Raw genomic sequence first — 27,182 nt, 5'->3', positions numbered from 1 at the left:
TGCGAAGAAAATCCATAAATACATATATGTGTGTATGTGAAAGGTAGATTGAGTTGTTTTTGTATGAAAACAAAGTTAGATTAAAGATTTTGAATAATTCACCTAAAGGGAACATAGTCACAGAAATCACAACAAATTTGGTATTTAATATCATAAAGCATAGAAACTAATTTTTCAAATCTTGTGGGAGGCACGGATCCTCTACTAGTTTTATATTGAATCACACCAAGAAGCTAATAACTGAACAAGTGCAATCTGTTGTGAAAAAACATGAGATTGGACAGCAATATACTAGAAAATTGAAAGGTAAACTTGATATCAAATTTACATAATTCGGGGGTGTGAATTACTCTAGGAAGAGAAGTATCGTATTTCATTATAGATCTAGTGAAAAAATGGATATTACAAAGACATTCCAGTTACTCGAATGTTTCTAGTAACTTGTATTCACAATTGTTAAGGAAGCAATTTCTCAATCGCAAAAGAAAATACACAAAATTGATCAATGACAAAAGGTTTCTTCAATTTAGATGCAAAGTGAACAAAACTCATGAGAATAATTTTTCTACACATTCTCGGCACACAAAGGCACAAAGCCCAAAAAAAAAAAAAAAAAAAAAAAAAAAAAAAAAAACTTATATTAATCCCATCAGACTGACTCTAATACGAACTTGGGTTTCGTTCAATTGTTTCAATCTTGAGACATATCTATCAACACAAACAATGATTAATTGCGCACCCTGGTCAACATGTACAGATTGCGCACCCACTTTATTCCCAACTGATTTCTCAAATCTGATTTTTGGGCAAGATGAATGTGGTTGCGTTTTGCCAGATAGGCGTGCGTAGATTCGTCTAGTTTGGTTTGGCCTTACCCTGAACAAGCCCTCTAAGCTTTGGTTTCAAGAGATCGTGTCGTGTTCTCAACGTGTGGCCGGAGATGGGACCCGGTACCGAGGTTGCCGTGCGGGGCTTGTCGTGAGGACCAAATTGAAACATTTGCTCTCAAGTCCCATCAACACTCCCGCTGGGACTCGCCTATATAAATCAAAGGATTGTGCTCAACAATACTCACACTCATTTCATCATAGAACTCGTAGAAATTCGCGATCTCACCAATCTTCTCAACTTTCACTCACGCGTCATGGAGTACGCAACAGAACAAGCCCAGTTCCAACCATGCCAAGCGCATTTGCAACAAGTTGTGGGCACGATGCACCAAAGAAGATCGGCCAATTATAAACCTAGCATTTGGAATTACAATTTCTTGCAGTCGCTTAGCAGCAAACATGACCTCGTAAGATTATACTTTGTAGCTTCCGCACTATCTTATTGTTCTCTTTAACTATAGACATCTCTTCCTTATATAATCGAATGGACATTGGCATGCAATCATGCGAGTATTTGCACATGAGACGCATATTGATGTTTGAAGTAGTACTTTGCTCCAAATTCATTTGAAACATTATAATGCATGTCCCTATTAAACATAGCAAGCGATGTTAGAGTTTTGGTCAGTGTTATCATATGTATCGGCCTTTACATTCAGACTTGATTTATACCTATCATATAATGTACCAAAACCAATTCATATAGCTCTACATATGCATGTACTAAAGTAAAAACATCTAGGCATTGCTCTATAGATTGAATTATTTGAGGCCCTTTCAGGGTAGATTTTGATCTAACAAATATGACTCAATTCTGCAGAAAGAAGGAATTAAAGAACGGATGGAAGGGCTCATGGAGGAAGTAAAGCGAATGTTATCGGAAGTAGTCAATTCACTTGCCAAGTTAGAGTTAATTGACATCATGACCAAACTGGGGTTGTCCAATCTTTTTGAAAATGAAATGAAAGAAGCTCTTGAAACAGTTGCATCCATCAACAATGGTGTTTTCACTATGGAAGAACATCTCTATGCCAATGCACTTCGGTTTAGACTCCTTAGACAACATGGCCATATCATTTCGCAAAGTGAGTTCAAAATATGGACCTGTGTGAATTCGTAGGTGTAAGATGTTACTACCAAATCACAAAAAAATAAAATAAAAAATCCTACATATACTAAAGATTACTATACAAAACTTGGTTCTTTTTGGAGATATCATTGAAAAGTTGACACATATCGACTTCAATATCACTTGTTGAGATTATCATTGAATTTTTTATTCATCATATTGGAAAAGTCATGAAACCGACATACCTATATGGACTTGGGATATATTTAGTTCAGCATTTGAAGAAAGTCTTTAAGAAAATACAAAAACTTTGAGGTTAAAGGAATTTTTCGAAATACAAGTAGTGTTTGATCAATTGTAATTTAAAAGTGAATTGAGAAACAACTTTGGTTTAAATACTATTTGGAAAAGTCACACTTTGTAAAGCACTTTTCTTTTTAAATTCAAAACCGGCCAAAGACTTAGCAGCCAGCGGGCAGCCGCCGAGGCCAAATCTGGCTGTTGACGCTAGCAGCCCGTTGCGCGACCTGGAGAAAGGACAAAGAAAATGTAATTGTAGATTAGACAGTGAAGAAAGTGTAGTCCCCATAGTGGTACGATGAAATTGGGTGCACATAAGCCACTAAAGCTCATCGTCGTTATTCACTCCTTTACGATAAGATCTTCTGAGTCATCAGTCATCGTGGTTCTAATATTGAGTATTATCAGCAATTATTCTCGGTTCTGTCCGGTCATAAATCTGACTTTCAATCTGTAATCAGATGAATTAAGGAGCTTCAAAGAAGGAAGCATTTTATTCAACAGAAGCTATTGCGAAGATGTTGAAGCTATGATAGAGCTTCTTGAGGCTTCACATCTGGCTTTGGAAGGTGAAAACATTTTGCACGAAGCGAAAACCTTCTCAACTGGGATACTTCGCAAGAGAGTCTCCAGTTTGGACGGTCGGCTCTTTAAACGCGCTGTACACGCTTTGGAGCTTCCGATGCATTGGAGGGTCCAGTGGTTTGACATCAAATGGCAAATAAGCTTGTACGAGCAACGGGAGGACAAGCAAAGCAATCTGCTTGAGCTTGCCAAGCTCAATTTCAACACGGTCCAAGCCACACACCAAAGAGATCTTGCAGAGATATCCAGGTAATTTTATATGTATTCACAAATGAAGTAGAAAATGTAGCAATTCATTCGACTAAGGTCATCTGTTTAAAGGATGTCATGTTCTATTTTCAACTCATCTCAGGATGAAAACTCAACAAACTCGGTCGTGATATATATATGCTCTAAATTCACCCTGGGAACGTGCCTATTTTGAAGATATCTTTACCAGACATTATCTGATTTTCCTAGCTTTTGATTCTGATTAGTTGCTTCGGTAAATTCAGATGGTGGAGGGATCTGGGACTTATGGAGCACGTGGAGTTCACGAGGGATCGGCTGGTCGAGAGTTTCTTGTGTGCCCTTGGACTCTCTCAGGAACCACGGCTCAGCTCGCTCCGCAAATCTCTCACCAAAGTCGTCATCTTGATACTGGTGATCGACGATGTCTACGACCTTTATGGTTCGTTGGAAGAGTTGGAATGCTTTACCAGCGCCATTACCAGGTTGTCCACGATGCCTCCCAATCTCTTCCTTTCATCTCTGTTGAGTTTATTTTCTCTAACTGGAATATCTGATGCTTGTAGGCGGGACTCGGAGCAGATTCAACAGCTTCCCGAGTGCATGAAGGTGTGTTTCCGAGCGCTTAACGATGTTATTCACGAGATCGCTTATGATATTGGCAAAGATGAAGATTGGCATCGAGTGCTACCACATCTCGCGAAAGCCGTAAGTGAAAAACTTGTGGATAATTCCATATGCACATGCCACCCCAAATTTTTTTTTATCCTTACATTATTGATCATCTCTGAATTTGTATTTTTTTTTTCCTTATTTTTTTACAGTGGGCAGACTTTTGCAAAGCCCTACTTACTGAAGCAAAGTGGGACAACATGGGCTACACACCATCGCTGGAAGAGTACTTGAGCAATGCGTGGACATCATCTTCAGGACCACTGATCATGTCTCACGCTAGTTTCTTTGTTGGACATATGAATTTGGAGGATGTAGCAGATTTGCTGGAGAGAAACAAGGATCTGATTTATAATGTGTCCATGATAATTAGACTCTGCAACGACCTTGGAACGTCAACGGTAATTATCAAATTTCTGCGCTGAAGTTATAAACCAACTGAATTTGACATGATTTTAAGAATTCTTAGCCTGCGAAAAAAACATGGCATATGGTGTGATTGAATCAAGGAGATCGAATCTGATAAGCACATTAAATTGATTTACTTGTTCAATTAGGCCGAAAGAGACAGAGGAGATGCTCCATCGTCGGTGGTGTGTTACATGCGAGAAGCGAATGTTCCGGAAGACATCGCTAGGAAGCACATCAAGGAATTGATAAACCAGGAATGGAAAAGCATCAATGCTTATTGCTTCAGCAATGCCGAGACGCCCTTTGTCCGAACCTTCATTGATGTCACCGTGAACGCGGCTCGCGTTGCGCATATGCTTTACCAGTTCGGAGATGGGTTTGGCGTCCAGGACGGTGATATTAGGCGGCAAATTTTATCTGCAGTGATCCACCCTCTCGCTCTTAACTGAGATAGCGCAAGTGTAATCACAAAGCAAGTGCGTAAGCTAGACTAGCTGCTGCCGGTCGAAGGATTTGAGTACTCCACGCAAATTGTATCCCATGCTGCATATCGCACAAAGTAACCATGTGCGTAGTTGGCCTGATCCACATATATCGCACTATGAAAAGAAATACTCGAGATCGTAATAATCTGACCCTTCTCATCTTATGCAACGTTGAATGTTGTAAATGGCCAGTAATGGTACATTATTTTTTTGCTAGGATAACAGTCTTTGGTTTACTTCGAAAATAATAACTTGTTGTGAGCTATAAATATTTGATGGAGTGAATTTTACAACATTTTATAATGATTTGTTATTTGATTTTTTTTGTGATTCAGAATAGATTATTATTCTCACAGGCTGTCACCAAATCATTTCTCATTTGTAAACTTCTTCTGTTGCCACCTAATCAATAAAACTCGAAGCACACGCTTATGTCCTTCTCTTGAATTAGTAAAGCCTCGACCATGCGTGATTTGAAAAATCTTGGTGCTCTCCGGAGGTTATTTCCCAAGGAGAAAGTTCTTGTTAAGGCGATAGAGTATCTCGATCTACTGTACTAGAATTGGATCATCAGCTGAATGTGGCCATGTGACGTGTGGCCCGGCAATGCAATGAATCGGTAGGTCCCCTGACTTTTCTTCATTTTCAGGCCGTTGCAGTCGCTTAGCCATCAGTGGACATGTATCTTCTTGGAGAAAATATTCAGTGGTTCGTGCGCACCACATCATCAGATGACGTGGCGCGCACATACCATTTAGATACCGACACCTGTCATGTGGGACCCGCTGGAAAATGAAAGGACTCGGTCGGCTCGGCTCGGCTCGCTGACAGAAGAAAAGACAAGTCACGCAAGCTCCCGCCCAAAAGACCATTCTCTCTCCTCAATTGAATCTTCTGCAATTTTTTCTCTCTCTCACTTTCTCTCTCCTCGCGGGAGAACAAACACAGAACGATCGAGACCGCTTCCGCTTCCGCCTTCGTCTCCGGCTCCGCCTCCTCAAAAGCCTCGCCGGTGATCTGCTTCTGGCACGTCGAAGCCTCACCAGTCGCAGTCGGGTCCCGACCCCCTCCACCTCCGATTGTTCCCGCGGAGATTGGGTACGAGGTTTGTGTCCGGCTCCGGCTCCGGCTCCGCCTTCCTCCCCCAAAATCTGCTTCTGGCACGTCGGAGCCTCACCAGTCGCAGTCGGGTCCCGACCCCCTCCACCTCCGACTGTTCCCTCAGCGATTGAGCAGAAGGTTTGTGTCTGCCTCCGGCTCCGGCTCCGGCTCCCTCCCCAAAAGCCTCATCTGCCTCTGGCATCCTCCGTCTCCGGCATCTGCTCGTCCTCCCCGTCTCGCCTGCCTCCGCCGCGAAGCCATCGGCCTTCGGCAGGAGGGAGGTAGCCTCGGTCTCGTTCCCGAGCGGCACTAGGCTTCCCGCCGTTGACCGGGCGCTGTCCGTAACGCTGGCCCGCTCAGTCGCGAGGGAGATCTCGGACGGTGCGGAGAAGAAGGAGAGGCGCGGGCTAGAGAAGGATTCCCGCCGGCCTCCGCCGCGAAGCCATCGGCCTCCGGCAGGAGGGAGGCGGCCTCGGTCTCATTCCCAAGCGGCACCAGGCTCCCCGCCGCTGACCGGGCGTTGTCCCTGACGCTGGGCTGCTCGGTCGCGAGGGAGATCTCGGCGGACCTGGGCGGGGTCGATGGCGCGGAGAAGAAGGAGAGGCACGGGCTAGAGAAGGATTCCCGCTTGCTATGGACCTGGGGGGGTCCGTGCATTTCTCTCTCGACCGGTGAGTTTCCTTCTTCCTCCCCTCTCATGGGCTGGTTTCTGAATGTGCAGTCGAAATCCCGAATGGTTTGTTTCTGCATCTTGTTGGGTTGTTCAGTTGCCAGCGAATGCGCGAGTAGCGAGGGAGCACGAAAGTGGAAGATTTGAAGGGTAATTTACTTCACAAGTCTTTGAGGACAACCTTCATTTCTTCTATGTAGGCTAAGCACTGTAATGCCTAGGCTCTCTTTGATGGAATAATATGTTGTTTCGTTTATGGCAAAAGAAGATAAATATTAGTGGGAATATGGGCAATTGAAATTTAATTTTTCGATGAATAAATGATTTTGATGTGCATGGAAACACCTCACTAGAGATATTCTGCAACTACAATAATAGGTATTCTTACATGACTTGATCAAAACTGCAGAGCCTAAAATAAGTATATGTCCTGTTGTCCTTGGAAGACCGTACCAGTTTTGACTAGTTACGTTGCTGGTTGAACATGGAACCTACATGTCAGTTTAGTCCTCAATTGCCTTCACTTTTTCCCCACTGACAATCTTTCGGTGCTTCATTCGGTATCATAGGATCAATAGTCAAGTTATTCACTGACTATATGATTGAGGCGAAGGAAAACGTTGACAGGAACCTTTTTGCCACCATTGCTAATGGTACACAGGTAAGAAGTCAGACTTTGACAAAATCACTACGAAAGTGCAGGCCTGGTTCCTGATATTTCTTCTATGCTGTTTTCTTCTGTCATAGGATTCAGTCAAGCTCTTCATGAAAATAATCTCACGTCATTTGGAGGAGCAACCTCAAGGCAAGCACCCCGAGGTAAGAAGTTTGATTTTCTTCCATAGCAGCATTGGTTGCTCATTGCCTATATGCCTCACATCTATTAAGTATTTCTTCACAAATGCACTAGAAGGTAGAAAGAGTACAAATCGCACAGCTCGTAGATTGAGTGGGAAGGCATTACTTTCTTCTATCGCATAGATAGAGCAAATATCGCCTGTAGGAATTTTGCACACGCTTTTTGTGCCTGTTTGATGTGTATGAGATTAAAATTATAGTTGTAAGACTAACCAGAGGGGTAAATATGTTGTTGTTTTCCAGTGCTTCCTTTGCATCCATGCAAGAAATACAGTGCACTAAACGTCACAGGAGTGGCATTTCCATTTTTTTCCTACAAATAAAATAAGCAGCAAATCTTCTTTGCTGAACTAAATGTCATGTTCAACCATCAGGGAAACATTTTGTACTCAAATCTACTGCCCAATATAATTGATATAGGGATGAGAAACTTTGAGTTTGTTAAGTTTTTCACTTTTTGATACTGATGGTTTTTGTTTCCTATCATAATCACAAATGACATGAATTGTTTCAACATCCAATTTCAGCTGGATTTAGTCTTTGGAGATTTACTAAAAGAAAGAGGCAGGTTGCTTTCAACATCCTCACCCCTGGAGGATTTGTCCACTCGAGGATCCAAGGTATGTCATCTTTGTGAACTTACTCCCCTGCAGTTAAGCTGCAGTTACCGATATCCTTTTTCCTGCCTTTGTCATATAGTGTTGTCCATTGGCATGAGATAATTTGTGCAAGAAATTTATATATATTATGTTTTCTTAATATGCTCTTGTTATCACGTTAGTTGATGCTTTATGATGACTTTTTGGTCAATTGGCACGATCAGGTGTGGGTTTTGTCCTTATTGGAATGGGTATCGCATTCTCTTTCTATTATGTACTCTGAAAAAAAAAAAAATTAAACGGCTCATTGGTCAACTATCGCTTGATTATAGAAGCTAGAAATTAGTTCTTAATACATATGGTTACCTGAATATCTTTCTGCTCGCAATTAAGTAGCTATTATCACCGTGGAGAATTTGTAATCTGATGCCTCTGCACTCTTCTTGTTCATAGTGCTGCAGAACCTGTTCGAAAGAGGGTAACTGCGATCATCGAAATGTATTTGAGATGCAAGAGAAAGAACTTTTGGTGAGTGCCTCTCTATATGATGCAGAAAATCTTTAGGAAAGAAAAGCTTGCAGACTTCTTTTGCCGATTTTTGCAAAATGAATTGGAAAGATTTTGTTTGATAAAAAGATTTTAGTAAGGGTGGTTGGGACTATAATAGATATTTTCAATTTTCATTTAAACTTGCTTGCAGGATAGACTAATAAAGCAAGGTCTTTAAGTTAACGTGATTTCATGTTCCCGTCAACAATTGTAAAGGATGAGAAAGTCTAATATTTGCATCTTGCAGGATCTTAAAACTTTGTTGGTGAAGACAAAAAGGAGTTTGAAGATCTGCAGTTCCAGTTTCAGAGAGATCTAAAACAGCTAGGTAGGAAAAGTAGACTAAAAAGGAGTAGTCTAATTAGTTCTTTTTTTCTGAGCACAGGCAAGGCTGAGGACTTGGAGCTGCATGTTCCTTGTCCTTTTGCATTGAATGTCAACCATTTTAGATGAGTGTCGTCTATATACTTTATTTATTACAGCTCCTCCGCTGAATGTTATTATCTCAGATTGAGGCCATTGTCATTAATATGCTCCCTAAGATTTGGCAATAAACTCAAATTTGAACTTGAAGAATGAATCTATGGGATCTTGTTACGATCTTTTTTTTGCTTTTTCATTTTATTAAGGAGAATAAAAGCTAGGTGTGACATGCTTCCTGAGCATTAATATGTGTTTTTGCTTTTCCAATGGACCAGGCAATCAAGTCCAGGAGATGTCTACTGCTGCCCTTGGATATCATAAAGTGGTGAAGGAAAATCGAAACCTTTACAACATGGTTCAGGATTTAAAAGGTTAGCTTCTTTTTTCAAGGAGAGTTATTTGTTTATGATTTGGATCGCATAACTCAATTTTTTGAGCAGTATGCATTTATTCGCCGAAGTATATGCTTGTCCATGGGTCAGTTGCTATTAAGTAAAGGAGCTTTCGTTGTTTTATTTCCAATGTTATGAGTTTAATTTGACAAAATCTTTACAGGAAATATACGAGTATACTGCAGAATTAGACACATTTTTAATGCGGAAGCCAAAAATGTGGTAGATTTTATTGGAGAAGATGGTTTACTTGTGATTGTTGACCCTTCAAAACCCATAAAGATGGAAGGAAAGTGTTTCAGTTTAATCGGGTTTTCAGTCCACTTGCTACTCAAGGTATTGTTACACTTCATCTTACTGTCTAAGGGTATATTGTTGGCCAAGTGATTGTCCTGCAAGTTGATGTTCAGCTCCTAAATAACAATGTAAATTGTTTTTCGCCATGCGGCCCTCTTTGCAGATGATGTGTCCATGGATACTCAACTTTGATTGGATCAGTTATGGATGGTTACAATGTCTGCATCTTTGCTTATGGTCAAACTGGATTGGGTAAAACACATACAATGGTAAGAACTTAAGTGTAGCTTTAGTAGATCCAACCTTTGTGCCAGATCACCTCCTAGGCTCCTAGATAATTTGTGTAAAATAAAAAGTGTGCATTTTCCTTGCTGTTAGATGGATGTACTGTTAATTTCGTATATCTACCTGCAAAGCATGAACACAATTCAATCTAAGCAGATGCTTAAGATTGCTTACGTTGATTTGAGGAATAACTACTTATTGCCTTTTGGAATTGCAGAGTGGTCCATCAGGCGAACTGACAAAGGACATGGGGATTAATTACTTGGCTGTCAACGATCTGTTCAAGTTGTCTAACAGAAGGAAGGACATTATAACTTATGATATTCATGTTCAGATGGTTGAAATATGTAATGAGCAAGTGCGTGATCTCCTTGCTGAGGATTCAGCATCCTCAATATATCCTTTGAAATGGATTATTCTGTCTAATATAGATACATTTGATGTCAAATAAGTAGATAAAAAGACTGAAGAAAGCTTAAGTTTCTGACATGTAAATTTGGGTTCCTTGACTATGCACAAATTAGAGATTCGAAGCTGTACCAGTGACGGTGGCTTGAGCCTTCCAGATGCTACCATGCATTCTGTCAACTCCACAGCTGATGTGGTCAACCTAATGAAACTCGGTGATGTGAATCGTGTCGTCAGTTCTACAGCACTGAACAATAGAAGTAGCCGGTGTCACAGGTCAGTTTTTGGACAGGCAGAGTTTCCTTCCCATTCTTTTTGGTATAAATTTTGATGTAGTTTCCAATAGATAGATTATTCAAGAGAGTGATATTGATGTCCATGGGGATGCATCCTTGCAGTGTGTTGACAGTAAATGTTCAAGGGAAAGATGTATCTGGATCCATCCTCCGCGGTTGCCTGCATTTGGTTGATCTTGCAGGAAGTGAACAGGTAGATAAATCTGAAGTCAGAGGAGAGAGACTGAAGGAGGCACAGTACATTAAGCGGTCTTTGTCTTGTCTGGGAGATGTTATCACAGCTTTGGCCCAGAAAAACTCCCATGTACCTTACCGCAATAGCAAACTTACGCTTCTGCTGCAAGATTCCCTAGGTACCTATTTCGAAGTTTCGAACTTTGTCAGGTGTCATTGAAGCTTCATTTTAGGATAAAATTACTAATTCCCAGAGTGAGCATTTCATAGAATTGAGATACTCTGATTATGATCCTTGGGTAATGGTGACATTGCTTTTATGCATTTTATTTCAGGAGGAAATGCGAAGACATTGATGCTGGCTCATGTGAACCCTGAGAGAGATTAATTTGGGGAATCAATGAGTACCTTGAAGTTTGCCCGGAGAGTTTCAACGGTTGAACTTGGTGCTGCACGCATGAATAAAGAGACCAGTGAGGTCATGCAACTCAAAGAGCAGGTAAATGTCCTTGGGTAATCTCTATGCTTCAGATGCCTTTCTGACAATAATCAACATTATAATTCTAGGGGGCTGGATCTGTCGATTTGGCAAAAATGAGATCCAGATTGTTATGCAAGGAGAGCGCACTCTTTGTACTGATCCTCGAACGCCCAACTTGCTTGTTCAAAGCATGAATGGCAAGGAATCTCACATAAGGAAATTGCTGCACGCCATAGGGAGGAAGCTCATCAATGGATTTGAAAGGAGGTCAGTGAAATATTTAACTATCTAGTCTTAACACTGAATTGGACAAATTTAGTATGGTATGAAATACACAAATGCAACTGAAAAATTCCAAAATGACGGATAATATGAGAATTTGCTCACATCATTATCTTGCCATTAAGACTTGGTTTCTATGCAACTGCAGGAACCAAAGATATGTGACAGAAGCTCGTTCACCTGTCAGAGGCTCTACTACTTGCATTAAAAATGGCGTATTGGCAATTGCAGCCAACACACGGACACAAGATGGAGTATTGGCAATTGCAGCCGACACACGGACACTTAGGAGACAATCACTAACAGGTGCTGGTTTAGACCAGTCTCGCCGGTCTTCTCTGGGTGGCAAGTCCACTAATTCCAGTAAGCAGAATCAGCATAATTAAATTTAATTCACAGTATATATTTCATCTCATTATGTCCATCATCTGATTATTTGTTTTTGTTTCTTCAATAAGATGTAAAAGACACAAGGAATGCCAAGACGCCTCCTCCAGTCCACCCATTATCTATGATAGCAAAGCGTTGGCTGTAGCTATAGATGGCGAAATTTAGTGTTCAATGACCAGCGAAGTGATGCTTTGACTCGAAGCTGACTGAATAGATGAGACACTGAGAATTGACGAGGGAAAGACTGAAGAGTTAGCCAACAAACGCAATAGCAATTTTTTGGTTTAACACACTGCTTATGTACATATTGACACAAGTTCTTCAAATAATGCCCGAAATTTCTATGGCAATGTTTTCAAACTGCTCTTGCCCATTGTTCTCTGAATCTCTGACTTAAGTCATCAAAGCTATCGGCATCTTTTAACAGAAATGGAGGAAATGACAAGTGCCTCTGCTAATAAACCGGCTGCTCTTCTATTGTATAGCTAGCTAAACATCAAAGATTATAGCATGACATTCATATAACGTGACGCCAATGTGGTACTATAGAATCAAGTGTTCTTGTTTTTAGTATAGTTGATTATAATAGCTTCACAAGCCCTGAAACCGAGATCCCTCAGTTTATCCAGCGACACCTTGCGTGATATGGATCATACATTGTGTACTTATTCAGTTATAAACCTCCAATGTAACTGAGGGGCTAGTCAGTTAAAAAAACACAACTATAGCAACAACTTCCATGTTTCATTTTCCGAAACAGGATCCCATGCCCATCTTTGAAGTTCAGCTTAATTTAGTTGAAGATGCAAACAAGCAGATGGCCATTGCCTTAGATTTACCCAAAAGTGCTACTGTCGGGAAAACAGACGTGAAGGTTAAGAGGAGCATCATTAACAAGTCATCCAGTTCACCAAATTGTTAAAAAATACCTTCTTTACAAGTTTATGATGAACCTGAAAAACTGATTCACAGATGAGTGTACTTTATTCAAGTTTCAACCATTCAGTCAATGGAAAGAAATATCGACAATTATTTAAGGAAGGTGAAGAGAAGGAAGTAGTTAGCAAAGCTTAAACAAGTCGGTTGTTTGATTGTAGCTAATTTGCCCGTTTATTTTCTTGAAGGAATAGTCATAGGCTTGAAGCAGCCGCTTGTGGAATCTCCTCATGTCCAAGCTCACATTCTGTCTGTCGAGATAGATCTCCTTAGTGTATTGCCATCCCTTCCTAGTCACACCCTTTGGATTCGTAAGGACTGGATCATCTTTATCGTATTCATTATACAGTGAGCTCTCCCTAGGCGAAATCTTGTACCCAATATACTTGAGACCAAGCTCTCTAGCAGGTTTACCAAAGCATGTCTCAGCTGGTGAATCCGTCCCTAAAGGAATGACTTGGATGAGCACAGAACCAGGCTTCAGGAAAAGGAAGTGGGTCAAAGCAGCCCCGTGTACACCAACCATAACCTCGCTCTTATTAAGCAAGCGATACATCTTCGCCAGTTCAGTCGTTCGCTTAGGCCGCGAAACTTCTACTCTGAACCCCATATCCTCTGCCATTTTAACCAAGCAGTCTTCGTTAACTAACGCCCTGGACCCACTGCGCGATAATATCACCAGCTTCGGTTTCTTCACCTGGTGTTTCTGGTCGTCTTTATTAATTTTCATCGATTGCCCCAAAGTTGGCACTGAAGCCGATTGATTCAGTTTCAGCTGTACCCCTTGCTCCTTGTCTTGTATTGAACCTTTTATCCGCGGCTGGTAAGCACGGTCAAGGAAGTGTCTGAAATCGAGGATGCTCTTATTCCCCTTCATCAGTGAAGGATCCACAGTAAGGTCATCATGGATTTTCACACCAACAATGGCCTCCGGTAAGCAATGGGTTCTTTTATCTCCAGCAAAGTCGATGAGCGGATAGTTCGAGAGGCGAGAAAGGATGTTCTCATACTTCATAATCCACCAATTGTACAAACTTCATCACTTTTAAGAATTCCTGTGGGATCGGCTGTCCCCATTAGATAGTAAGAATCTGGAATAGGAATCCTTCCTCCTTTCAAACTCTTCTTTTCATCATTCATCAGGATGGACAGACGATTTTGTAGGTATGTTTCGTCCAGAGGAATCCCAGATAAGATCATTCTGGCCGCAGTGAAGCCATCCGTCTCACCATGATTCACCGAAACTGTTCATACGGTAAAAGAACAAAAGGAAAACACGAGGGAAAATGTTTACACATCAAATAGCAATTGAAGGAAAAATGCACCCAAGGGAAGTAAAAGCAGCAAAGATGAATAGAGATGCATTTTTTTACTTATGCATATTTCGAATCAAGAAAAATAAAAGAAGCACATCCAAGTATAGAAAAAAAAATTGGAGAAAAATCTCTTTTTGGACTGTTTTAAGAATAGACAATATTTCAACAGTCCAAATGTTCAGAAGAATACTACCTCTTAGAGCTGCTCGTTTACTAGAGAAGACACTATTTGCATCTCCCAGAGCATTCTCCACCATGTCCAAAAGAAATTCATTAGGGACCCCGCCATAGCTTAAAAGTGCAATCAAAATCTTTGAAAGATATGCAAGCTTTGGTTTATTACAGCATCAATGAGGACCAAGGTCTAATCAGTTCTTCCAAAAGGTAAAATTTGATGGCAGAAAAAGCTCCAAACAAAAAGCAATTGGATTTAGTAATTCACAAGAAAACATGTCCCATGTTCAAATTAAACTGCTGAAAGAACAAGAAAGCCGCTAACTTTTCAGTCTGTTTATGTAAGGGTCTTTTAACCAGCTAACTCCAAAGGAAAATCTTAACAAAATGATCAACAAATCAATAGCATAGCCAGGCAACAAACCCACAGATAACACTGTGATCACAGTACTAGGGATCAGAGGTACCATAAGAGCCTCAAGAGAATTAATTAAAACAATGATAGCCTGCTGGCAAAATATGTTGGTTGTATATTGTTTGTACTATTTCGAGTGCATCAACGGTCCTGATATCTAAAAGCTTCGGGTCCTTTTCAACCTTGATCATCGACGGTCGAATATGAATTGTATGAGGAGGGAGCTACAGATTAAAATTCGGCCAAAACAATTAGAATGGAAGATCTAAATGAACCGATAGAAAAAATGAAATATATCGCAATATGGAGAATTATTGCAGCTGAAAAACTAATAACTAGACTCACACTTAATAATACAATGTAGATTTTCCTAAGCAACCAAAACACTCTAACAACATCAATGATCTAACCAAGTTTCTGCATATAAAATGACTGCCTTGACAAACCGCATTCCTTTTATGCTTCCTCTTGTGAGCATGATGGATAGGAGAAATTCCCACCAGAACACATGAGACTTCTATTGCACTCTCATACCGATACATTATCACTAAAGGCAGCAGAAATGAAGTTGGAGAGAATTTCTTTCATGTCAACCACCAAACTGACTTTCATTTGGGCTTGTGAAACCAGTCTGGAGTATAATTAAATAGCATGAAAACAGTGTACTCTATCCGCAACTGGAGTAACTGAATATCATAGGACCTGAATGAGCTAGATTAGAACCCCATGTGCAAAAAAATTTGAAACCAATCTTTTTAAAAAGCTGACCCCTGTTCAAACAGGATAAACAGCTTAATGGTCAACCGTAATTGATTGTTGCCTAATTAATACATTACCAATAAACATCAGTCCACAGCTAATCAAGAATTTATGAAGCAATCAACTGTATCATTTCTAATTATTCAGGACGTCAGAAAAGAAAATATCATCCACTGTTGTCAAGCAAGGCCCTAGCCTAAAATAAGGGACATGTTACATTAAAAGTTTGGGATGAATCCTTTAGCAAGAAATTTTTTAACCTTTTCTTTAAATGAACCCAAAGAATGTATTAGCAAGGTAGATCTTAAGTCATGAAATGATATTCTGGAAAAAATTAATTTTTGTACTACATTATAGCATCTTTCTTATTGACATTAGGCACTTGCTTTCCCATATCAAATTTTGTGACACCGCATGCAAAAGTTCTTTTTCCTGATATGGTACCTAGCAACCGGTGGAGAGAGAGATGAAATAAGAATGGACTGCTAAGTTTAGTGTAAAGGTGTACATAGGAAAGACAATGTTCAAAGAAAAGCAAAGATGTATAGAAGACTACACATTTTCACCTTTTTCCTTGGCTCTCTTAAAAGTAATGTTATAAGCATAAGACTAGGCTCTGGAAGTCTCCGACTGTGCTAATGTAGAGTCGACAGTTGCTTTTCTAAAAACTTCGCCCTTTTACTAAAATAATATACCTCCTTTCTCAGTTTTGTTTACAGAAAGGAACAAAAAGGGTCAAAGAACATGACCTAATTTCATCTTTTTCCTTGAGGGAATGCCTGAGAGAATGACCAGCCTTACTTGAGGTGCTTTTGGAGTCGCCACATTGGGTGCCTGCCCAGGCAACTCCAGTGCTTTTGAGAACACTAGTGACACCTAAACAGAACAATTGATCTCACTTCAACTCATAAACGAGACCAAGCACTTAGTGGCTTAATGTGGCAAAAGATGCTTGAAGGCCTAGATTATTTTCTCTTTGCAAATTGAACCCGATGCATTGATCAACCCCCAAATAACTCAAGGTTGCAATATTAATGACTTAAGTGGCAATGGTTGAATCAAAACTAAGTCAACACGTCATTACATTTAAGTGGTTATTTATTATTTTCCCTTAACATCAATATACACACTTCATATTTATACATGGAACTCACATTACAAAAAAGAGTGTATGAAGAAACCAAGATACCTCTTTGAATCATAGATAACAGGGAACAAAGGCGAGTTCTCTATTATGTGCAAGAACTTCTTCAATTTCAAATCTGACTGCAACAAAGTAGTGAAAAACAGGTAAAACAACGTGGCAAAAATGAGGAACTATTACATAGTTCTTCATTTACAGGAAGATATCAACTAGCACACTGAATAAGCAAGTTCCAAGCATAAGATATATGCAACAAAACAAATATGACAGTTATAAAAAGACCATTAAAAGGAGCAGCTATTGAGGACCCACCTTATAAAATTCCATTAATTCATCAGCTCTGAAGTTCTTCACCTAATATCAGAACAGAAACTAAGGCGTGATCAGCCAACACATCAATCGCAGTTGGTAGAGAAAACAAAACAAATATATAAATGAAAGCAATCTCATGAACTCAAAAGTGGCATTGACATGTTAAGCATACTTAATTTGGAATAATTCACTTTGCAAAATAGTAATTAGAAATAACATGCTAATGCATTGGAAACTACAAAATTTCCTTTTTAGTTACTTAGTAAGTCTCCTTAGAGCACTGTTAACAAAAGGGCACTTGTTAAGCATACTTATTTAATATGATTCACTTTCCAAAGAAAAAATTACAAATACCACAAGAACAATCTGTGCATCCAATTGAAAACCATAAAAATTTCTTAATCAGTTGACTTAAGAATTGCCCCTAGAGAACAGTTAACAAAATCCTTACAAATACATAGATCTTCTCTGCAGATCAGACTCATGGCACATGCATGAACAGAAAAATACAATCTTTATCATGAAACTACTTGCTTCAAGGGGACGAAACTTATACTGGAAGGTGGCAAAGCCTGAGACCAAAGGAAAAGGAACATGAGTCGGTGATATGCTGCACTTCTCGTAACATTTTATCATACTTTGCTCTAAGAAACATTTAACCATAGCAGATATATAACTCGTACATATTAAGAAGAAACATTTAGCTGTAGCAAATATATAACTCGTACATATTAAGAAGAAACATTTAGCTGTAGCAAATATATAACTCATACATATTAAGCTAAACCAAATGTGCAATTCCCTGTCATGTCTGTTTTCGTCTATGCTTTATCTAGTAGATGAGCACTCCTGATAGCGAAACATAATACTACGAATTTTTGGGATCAAAATAGAGTATCTCGGATATATATAGTAATACCATCCTCTGGGACAAGCTCAGAAGATGACAAAACTTGAACTGGTCAAAGCTTGTCTAGCTAGCTGCAACTCCTCGAAAACATGTAATAGATGCTGAGGCAAAGTGTGGGGTAGAAAGAAGCTTCAAGAGGGAATCCTTCAGGCATTTAAATATATAGAGAGAAAAAAAGGAAAGAATAGGTGAGCACAAGCTTCCAGCCCGGATAACACTCTATCATGACAAGATCCATTATGCCAACAATCTGAAAATCTTCCATTTAAGTTCTAACTGGGCCTTAGCTTCAAGCGAGGATAGTAGGACATGTGCAGAATTCTTCATTTTAGATTCTAGTTTAGGCAATTAGTTCAAACACACACCTCATAGCTGAAGGGGCCTTCTAGCGCATCCAAGTCATGAGTCCCAATTGCAATCAGTGTTCTTCGCCTAAAATATCGAGAGAATCCGACCATGTCAATCCAAGCAGAACATTTTGAGGATCTAGCATAAGCACAAGCATCTGATGTACTAAGTGGAGGGATTGGGGGCTGGGCATCTATTACATGCAAATAAAATATCAAATTGAATATAGATCTCGAGAATGAAAACTAGTTCAAGCAACATATCTATCATCACCACTTCACCAAATTATTCAAAACAACTCAGCGGAGTCCTCTCTTCACATCCAGGCATTTCTCACAAATTATTCAAAGATCGAACCACACAGCATCTCGATAGCCATTACGAGCAACATGGTCCGCGAACCCCCGAACCAAAATTCACCCAAGACTTGCGAAATAGCTCCAAACCCATCCGAAACACACAACATCTAACTGAATGCCGAATCAGCCGTCACCTGTTCCCGGAACTTCAATTTTGTAGATGACTTCCTCGTCCTCATCGGTCTCCTCTTCCGGTGCTTCTCCTTTCGATGATCGCCTTCTCCGTCGTCTGGCCAGCACAAACAAAGAAGCCCAACCCCTCAGCCTTTAAAAAAAAGAAGAAAAAATCCCCCAAAAAAAAACCCAGGTCTGATTTGCTCGCGGTGGTTCGCCGGTCGGAAAGAGGGAGGGCAGAGAGAGAGAGAGGAAGGTTGCGGTCCTCTCACCGGTCCGGTGCGGTAGTTCGTCGGTTGCTGGCGGTGGTTCGCCGGTCGGAAAGAGGGAGGGCACAGAGAGACTGGGAGGTCGCGTCCTGTTCGTCGGAGAGAGAAAGAGAGAGGGAGGGAAGAGTGAGAAAGGCGAGAGAGGAGAGAGAGAAAAACCCAGCAAATTCGAGTGAGGAGAGTGAAAAAAATTCGAGCGGGAGGAATAAGCTGACCGTCCTTTCTTCTGCGGTGCAGTCGAGCCGAGCCGAGCAGCCCAAAAATCAGCGCCTTCCTTTTTCAGCGGGTCTCGCTCGGGGACACGTGCCGGTATTTCATTGGTTAGTGTGCACCAGGTCAGCGGATGACGTGGCGCGCACTAACCACTGAATATTTTCTCATCTTCTTGACAGGGGTAACCTGGACGCCTGTCGCAATCCAACGTCAGATCGATGTGCACATGTTAGTGTGGCACGTCTCTCTCATGCTCCTAGGACGATTTTTTTACTTTAGTGCCGACACTCCCTCGTGATGCCCAGACTCATTCCAACATTGTCGGCATGCATTCGAGATTAATTGCATAACCCCATTATTCTAACAGTGAGCATGCTCTCTTTCATCGTTTAGAGTGTTAGTTTCTATCGTACGTCTATATCTATGGGGGTAAAACTTTGAGAAATTTTGAAAGAATCGAAAACAGTTCCCTGTATTGTGTCTTGGAAACATTTGAGAGCATAAATTGACATCGTACCTCAAATGCTGAAATGAAAGGGGAAAAAAGGGAATGGGACGAATGTGGAATCAACACCTCATTTTTCAATGAAGAGTGTGATGAAGATGGCATGTGAATCGATGAATGAGGAATCATCCACATGAAATAAATTTAAGATGGAATATTCCACCGAAGCCATGTTATTATATGTTGAATTGAAAAGACTGAGCTTTTACTTAAAGTGAGATGATAAGGCATGCAAAGATTCATTCATAATCCCATAAATGAGTGATATCACGATCATGTTTTGATTAGAGAGATTCCCATTATTTTGGTAGTGCTTTAATTTTTCAGTTGAGACAATTAATGATCGATCGAGAAAAGTCAAAACTGACAAACTCGTTTTATATCATCGTTGGTATGAAAATGATTGAACTCTTGGAGTACGGTATTTGCTTTAATTGCGTACATCAATGGTCAGCGCGTGGTCATCGACTCAAATCGCCATCCATCGAATGAAAAATCACCATAGACAAGTGACTAACATGTAGACAAGTGACTAACATTGCTCGTACGAGGTACGAGGTTAAAAGATCATAAACACCTGGAGAAGGTCTCCCGTCGGTGAAAAATCACTATCCACTTGTGACATGTCTCACGTACTTTTTAGGTCCGTGCATTTATTCATCTTGTTTATTTAGCCTAATAAGGTTTGACTAACGTTATAGCCTTCTAAGTTTAGCATAATTAATCACAGGTGTTGCGCCAGTAGCCACTTTTCTCACATGAAAAAAGAGAGGTGGGAAGTTTTTAGGGAGCTGGGGATGTGAACCTTTAGTTTCAAGTGTGGAATTCGACTACCATACTCTATAAAAAGACATGACAAAAGTCTGAGAGTGTGTTAAGAGTTAGAATATGACATATAAGAAAAAAGTTTAGCATAATCAACAAACCAAAAAAAAAAAATCATTAATTCCATTAATACACACTAACTCGTCATGAAGAAAATCCATATGTATGTGTGCGTATGTGGAAGGTAGATTGAGTTATTTTTGTATGAAAACAAAGTTAGATTAAAGATTTTGAATACTTCAACTAGAGGGAACATAGGCACATAAATCACAACAAATTTGGCATTTAATATCATAGAGTAAAGCATAGAAACTAATTTTTCAATCTAGTGGGAGGCACGGATCCTCTACTAGTTTCATATTGAATCATGCCAAGAAATTAATGAATGAACAAGTGCAATTTCTTGTGAAAAAACATGATATCAGACAATAATAATCTAGAAAATTGAAAGGTAAATGAGACATCGAATTTACATAATTCGGGGGTGTGAATTACTTTTGGAAGAGAAGTATCGAATTTCATTATAGATCTAGTGAAAGAATGGACATTACAAACACATTTGAGTTACTCAAACGTTTCTAGTAGCTTGTATAGTGTTTAGCCCTCACAATTCTTAACGAAACAATCTCTCAATCTTACAAAAGAATACACAAAACTGATCAATGACAAAAGGTTTCTCCAATTTAGGTGCAAAAGTGAACAAAACTCACGAGAAGAATTTTTCTACACATTCTTGGCACAAACCAAGGCACAAAGCCCCCCCCCCAAAAAAAAAAAAAAAAACAACAACAACAACCTAATTAGAGAACCTATATTAATCCCAGGAGACCGACTCCAATACGAACTCAGGTTTCGTTCAATGGTTTCAATCTCAAGACATATTTATCAACACAAACAATGATTAATTGTGCACCCACTTTATTCCCAACTGATTTCTTAAATTCGATTTTTTAGCTAGATGAATGTGGCTTGCGTTTTGCCAGATAGGCATTTGTAGACATATCTAGTTTGGTTTGGCCTTACCCCGAACAAGCTTCTAAGATTTGGTTTCAAGATATTTTGACGTGCTCTCAACATGTGGCCGGAGGCAGGAACTGGTACCGAGGTTGCCGTGTGGGGCTCGTCATGAGAACTAAATTGAAACAGTTGCTCTCAAGCCCCATCAACACGGTGAAGAAAGTGTCGTCCCCATAGAGGTACTATGAAATTGGATGCATATAAGCCACTCAAAGCTCATGTGTCATTATTCCTTGACGGTAATATCTTCTGAGTCATCAGTCATCGTAGTTCTAATATTGAGTATTATCAGCAATTATTCTCGGTTCTGTCTGGTCATAAATCTTCGACTTTCAATCTGTAATCAGATGAATTAAGACGCTTCAAAGAAGGAAGCATCTTATTCAACAGAAGCAATTACGAAGATGTTGAAGCTATGATAGAGCTTCTTGAGGCTTCACATCTGGCTTTGGAAGGTGAAAACATTTTGCATGAGGCGAAAGCCTTCTCAACTGGGATTCTCCGCAAAAGAGTGTCCAGTTTGGATGGTCGTCTCTTCAAACGCACCGTCCATGCTTTGGAGCTTCCGTTGCATTGGAGGGTCCAGTGGTTCGACATCAAATGGCAAATAAGCTTGTACGAGCAACGGGAGGACAAGCAAAGCAATCTGCTTGAGCTTGCCAAGCTCAATTTGAACACGGTCCAAGCCACACACCAAAGAGATCTTAGAGAGATATCTAGGTAATTTTATATGTATATTCACAAATGATATAGAAAATGTAGCGATTCATTTGACCAAGGTCATCTGTTTAAAGGATGTCATGTTCTATTTTCGACTTATCTCAGGATGAAAACTCAACAGACTCGGTCGTGATATATATGGTCTAAATTAACCCTGGGAACGTGCCTATTTTGATGATATCTCTACCAGACATGATGTGATTTTCCTAGCTTTTGATTCTGATTAGTTGCTTCGGTAAATTCAGGTGGTGGAGGGATCTGGGACTCATGGAGCACGTGGACTTCACGAGGAATCGGCTGGTCGAGAGTTTCTTGTGTGCCCTTGGACTCTCTCAGGAAACACGGCTCAGCTCGCTGGAAGAGTTGGAATGCTTTATACTGGTGATCGACGATGTCTACGACCTTTATGGTTCGTTGGAAGAGTTGGAATGCTTTACCAGCGCCATTACCAGGTTGTCCACGATGCCTCCCAATCTCTTCCTTTCGTCTCTGTTCAGTTTATTTTCGCTAACTGGAAAATCTGATGCTTCTAGATGGGACTCGGAGCAGATTCAACAGCTTCCCGAGTGCATGAAGGTGTGTTTCCAAGCGCTTGACGATGTTATTCACGAGATCGCTTATGATATTGGCAAAGATGAAGATTGGCATCGAGTGCTACCACATCTTGCGAAAGCAGTAAGAGAAAAACTTGTGGATAATTCCATACATATGCACATGTCACCCCAAAATTTTTTTGTCCTTACATAACTAATCATCTCTGAATAAGTACTTTTTTTCCTTACTTACTGAAGCAAAGTGGGACAATATGGGCTACACACCATCGCTGGAAGAGTACTTGAGCAATGCGTGGACATCATCTTCAGGACCACTGATCATGTCTCACGCTAGTTTCTCTGTGGGACATATGAATTTGGAGGATGTAGCAGATTTGCTCGAGAGAAACAAGGATCTGATTTACAATGTGTCCATGATAATTCGACTCTGCAATGACCTTGGAACGTCAACGGTAATTATCAAACTTCTCCGCCAAAGTTATATACCAACTGAATTGGACATGATGTTAAGAATTCTTAGCCTGTGAAAAGAATCTTGTACTAACACGGCATATGGTGTAACTGAATCAAGGAGATCGAATCCGATAAGCACATTAAAATGATTTACTTGTTCAATTAGGCCGAAAGAGACAGAGGAGATGCTCCATCGTCAGTGGTGTGTTACAGGCGAGAAGCGAATGTTCCGGAAGACGTCGCTAGGAAGCACATCAAGGAATTGATAAACCAGGCATGGAAAAGCATCAATGCTCATTGCTTTGGCAATTTCGAGACGCCCTTTGTCCGAACCTTCATTGATGCCACTGTGAACGCGGCTCGTGTTGCACATATGCTTTACCAGTTGGGAGATGGGTTTGGCGTCCAGGATGGTGATATTAGGCGGCAAATCTTATCTGCAGTGATCCACCCTGTCGCTCTTAACTGAGATAAAGCGCAAATGTAATCACATAGCAAGTGCATAAGGTAGACTAGCTGCTGCCAGTCAAAAGATTGAGTACTACACGCAAATTGTATCCTAAGCTGCATAATCATCTACTTGGGTTTAAAATGGTCAAATATCCGCAAGATGTCCATCTTACAACATCGCACGTAGTAACTATGTGCCTATTCGGTCTGATCCACATGAATCGCACTCTCAAAAGAGATACTCGAGATCATAATAATCTGATTGTTCTCATCCGATGCGACATTGAATGTTGTAATGGCCAGTGGCGGTACATTATTTTCTCAGTAGAATCGAAATTATGATGAAACTTATTCTATTGAATCAAGTTAATTGCACGTAAAAAAATAATTGGACCGCAATGGGTATGGGAGAATGAATGCGTTTCTCATAATTTCTCATCTTGTTATAGGACGATTTGCGAGGTTTTATTGGGGGCATCCGTTATCCACTAACACGCAGCCTTATCATATGTCAATGCATTTTCCCCTTGAAAGTTTGTCATCTGGTCTCTGTCCATAGAAAATGCTTCTTCAAGTCAGTAGATTTGAATTTTATGTCGTATTGACATGGTGAAAACGACAAAATTTGCAACTTGCGTCAACTAAAAATGTTAAGAAATCAACCTCCGTCGTACTTGAATTGATTTTAAAGAGTATCCTTTCCATTATATTATGACACCTAATTTATTGTGACCCATTAAGAATTCATTGCGTAGAAAAATTAGGGATTGATTTTGACCCCTAAATAAAAAATAATAATTAAATTGCATATAGGTGTTAAGAGCATTTTTAGCATTAAACCCACATAAACTGCATTGAACTTGAATTTCAATCATGCCCATCAAATTTCGTGATGTGGCCGAAAATTTCACATGTGCATTGCACATAAGGTGTTGTTAACTAAGAGGGTTGGTTCTTTGATCCAGAGGGCATATTCTTAATAATGAAAAGGGTAGACACCGCAAATATATTCAATATCAGCTAAATATGTGTGATTTTTTGCAAGAAAGGAGTAACGGGCGGAAAGATATGGCCACTCATGGCAGAGAGAGATTCACGGCCAGGTTAGATGCAATCAAGAGTGAAACATGATGAAGCCAAGTGTATAGTCGGAAGGCAAAATACAAAACGTATGGATGTGATCTTTGGAATGAGCATATTGGCCATTATTCGACCCATAACCAATTAGTGGCGGCTCTAAAAGGTAAGAAAAATTGCATAATTAAATCAAATATCAAGTTGCGCTTGATAGGATTTAGGACAGCCCGTGCTAAGTACCATGCTTAGTAATCCATTAAATTTCTCTGGGTAGTTCATCTCTAGAAAGGTTGTGACATATATTAAACTTGAAGTTCAATGAAAGGCCGTGTCGATTTGACTCAACTTAGTCATAATTGTAGTTTCCTATTTTTCAAAAATACAAATTTATTAATGTGTGTGGTAGGGACTTTATCCCGAACTCATCGCCTCGTGTTTGTCACTGTAAATATGACACGCCCGCACAAATAAGAGAGACCATACTTCTCTGTAAATAAGACACGCCCACTACAACCATGCTTCTTTGTTCCCTCCATGTCCATTTATTTGTTATGACCCATGTTGTAAAATCAATGTGGAAAATATAGGATTTTTCAATTAAATCAACATGAAAGCATCAAAGAAATAAACGAGAACAATAAAGGACAATAAGTGGTTTGGTCCGAATATCAATATCTACTACATGGGAGCGTCAGTGATAAATAATTCATTAATAATTAGAGAATCAAAGTTACAATTACTTTTATGCTCTTAAAATAGATCTAAATTCACAGTATTTATAAATAAGCAACTCAATATGGATGTAAAGCTCATGGCAAACAAATCTTCGCGTTCTAACACAGCGGCCAAGAGAGAACTTCCCTATGCGTCTCTTTTTATACTTCAAGTCTTGACCAAAAAATCTCAACAAGACCCACGAAGTCCAGCCTTTGTCTTGGTCAACCCTTTTTCTTGTAAAGGAAAATTCCCATTTTTTTGTGCCATTTTCTTTATGCCATTTAGGACGCATTTGGTAATGATTCTATTCTCGGGAGTAGATTCTGATCAGAAATTATTCTTTTTTATTCTGTTCCCAAGAACAGATTCTAAGCATTTTAAGCCATTTTGTAACTGTCTAAAATTTCTGATTCTGGAATAAAATTGTGTTTGGTACCATGCTCATTGATTTTGTTCCAAATCAATTTTTTTGAATTTTTAATAATTTTTTACTTTTTACTTTTTTTCTTTTCTTTTTCTTTTTTTCTTTTCTTTTTTCCTTTTTCTCCTATTCTTCTTCTTCTTGTGGCTGGTCATCGACGACCTCATCGGAGCATCGCCGGCCCTCGTCAACCGAGCCTCGCCGGTGGCCAGGCGGGCCTTGTCGGGGCTAGGCGAGGCTCGCCTGGCCACCCGATGGGGCCCAGGCGTCGCGAGGCTTACCCGGCCTCGTTGGTGGTCAGGCGGGGCTTGCTGGTGCTTGGCGAGACCCGCCTAGCCCTAGCAAGGCTCGTCCAGCCCCGCTGGTGGCCAAGCGGGCCTCGCCAGTGGCTGGGCTTGCCTCCAGCGAGCTCGCTGGACCTCGCCCTGGCCTGGCGAGCCTCCGGTGAGCTCACCGGACTGATTGTCGGTGACGGGTGACGGCGGACGGTGGCGACCGCCGACGGCGGCGAACGGTGGCGAACGCCGGTCATGGGATGGCATTCGATGAAGAAGAAGAAAAGAGAAGAAGAAGAGTTGATTTTGATTTTCAGATTTGTTCTAGGAACGAGAATCAAATTTTTTTTTTTTTTAATATTGATTCTAGTCCAAATCTGTTCCCGGGAACAAATTTGTGACAACTTGAATTTTCAGATTTCGTTTTCGATTAAATAAAGTGAGCCTTTCATCGACGCGTCAATAGTGCTATTCTCTGAGCTGATCACTTACGAGATAACTAGACTATCCGGGGAAGCAATTAAGGAATCTAAATGCAATGGACTTGAGAATTTGACTAGGAATCAACTGCTCAACCGTGTTGATCTGTAAGGGTCATTATGGCACCATCAAAAATTGATCAGAGATCGGAGATAGGTCGATTCGAGTGAGATATGTGATTGGTACGTGGGTGATTCCACCTAATTGCAAAATTCTAGTTGAACGACACTAGATCGATTTTTCAGTCATTTCTGTACTTGGTGTCCGTATTTAAAACCTCGAAATATTCACGACAACCGAGAGTCGCCGATGTGTCGAAGATGCACGTTATGACTTGAGATAAATTGATCACGAGTCAATTGCACTAAAAATTCCTGAAAGTTATCTGGTAGACTAGGTCACACTAAAAGCGCGCCGGAATAAAATTAACCACGAATTTGAATCCAATTTTAGAAATTGAGAGTTCTGTCATGTCACAATCTATTTTAGGAACGTCGACTCATCCTCTGAAAAATTTTCGGAGATTCCGAGATTTTTACGGAAAAATTATTCCAACATTGCGGAAAATTAATGA

General features: G+C 40.2%; 3 protein-coding genes, 1 long non-coding RNA gene and 1 pseudogene across 4 annotated transcripts; 3 read left to right on the top strand and 2 right to left on the bottom strand.

The window, feature by feature from the left end:
• Positions 1-1,093: 1,093 nt before the first annotated feature.
• Positions 1,094-4,946, top strand: LOC104441154 (alpha-farnesene synthase). Its single transcript, XM_039311692.1, has 7 exons — positions 1,094-1,297; positions 1,711-1,975; positions 2,721-3,093; positions 3,339-3,557; positions 3,639-3,780; positions 3,897-4,145; positions 4,302-4,946. Exons 1-7 carry the CDS (start codon positions 1,145-1,147, stop codon positions 4,602-4,604), a joined length of 1,704 nt encoding a protein of 567 aa, XP_039167626.1. The 5' UTR covers positions 1,094-1,144; the 3' UTR covers positions 4,605-4,946.
• A 1,735-nt stretch (positions 4,947-6,681) lies between these two features.
• Positions 6,682-12,218, top strand: LOC104442744 (annotated as a pseudogene).
• Positions 12,219-12,793: 575 nt separating this feature from the next.
• Positions 12,794-13,817, bottom strand: LOC120292991 (alpha-1,3-arabinosyltransferase XAT3-like; the record flags this gene model as incomplete). The annotated part of the gene is made up of 1 exon (XM_039311693.1): positions 12,794-13,817. A coding segment is annotated over one exon (912 nt), but the record flags the coding sequence as incomplete, so codon positions are not given.
• A 3,132-nt stretch (positions 13,818-16,949) lies between these two features.
• LOC104442747 lies at positions 16,950-18,702 on the bottom strand. Its single transcript, XR_005550623.1, has 3 exons — positions 18,653-18,702; positions 18,177-18,243; positions 16,950-17,473 (listed from the first exon to the last, which is right to left on the bottom strand). It is a non-coding gene; the product is annotated as an uncharacterized LOC104442747 (long non-coding RNA).
• Positions 18,703-21,645: 2,943 nt separating this feature from the next.
• LOC104442748 (alpha-farnesene synthase) lies at positions 21,646-23,657 on the top strand. Its single transcript, XM_039310740.1, has 5 exons — positions 21,646-21,700; positions 21,809-22,181; positions 22,427-22,856; positions 22,978-23,187; positions 23,355-23,657. Exons 1-5 carry the CDS (start codon positions 21,646-21,648, stop codon positions 23,655-23,657), a joined length of 1,371 nt encoding a protein of 456 aa, XP_039166674.1.
• Positions 23,658-27,182: the final 3,525 nt, after the last annotated feature.

This window comes from Eucalyptus grandis, chromosome 4 (genome assembly GCF_016545825.1).
Source record: "Eucalyptus grandis isolate ANBG69807.140 chromosome 4, ASM1654582v1, whole genome shotgun sequence".
NCBI lineage: Eukaryota > Viridiplantae > Streptophyta > Magnoliopsida > Myrtales > Myrtaceae > Eucalyptus > Eucalyptus grandis.
The sequence above is the reverse complement of the archived record's forward strand: the minus strand, read 5'-3'. Positions and strand labels throughout refer to the sequence as shown.

Bases quoted from the DNA above. Each gene is read 5' to 3' on its own strand.
- LOC104442748 (XM_039310740.1), top strand. From the start codon at position 21,646: ATGAAATTGGATGCATATAAGCCACTCAAAGCTCATGTGTCATTATTC. The intron at 22,182-22,426 runs GTAATTTTATAT...CGGTAAATTCAG, and splicing joins GATCTTAGAGAGATATCTAG to GTGGTGGAGGGATCTGGGAC. The intron at 22,857-22,977 runs GTAAGAGAAAAA...ACTGAAGCAAAG, and splicing joins TACCACATCTTGCGAAAGCA to TGGGACAATATGGGCTACAC.
- LOC104441154 (XM_039311692.1), top strand. From the start codon at position 1,145: ATGGAGTACGCAACAGAACAAGCCCAGTTCCAACCATGCCAAGCGCAT. The intron at 3,094-3,338 runs GTAATTTTATAT...CGGTAAATTCAG, and splicing joins GATCTTGCAGAGATATCCAG to ATGGTGGAGGGATCTGGGAC. The intron at 3,781-3,896 runs GTAAGTGAAAAA...ATTTTTTTACAG, and splicing joins TACCACATCTCGCGAAAGCC to TGGGCAGACTTTTGCAAAGC.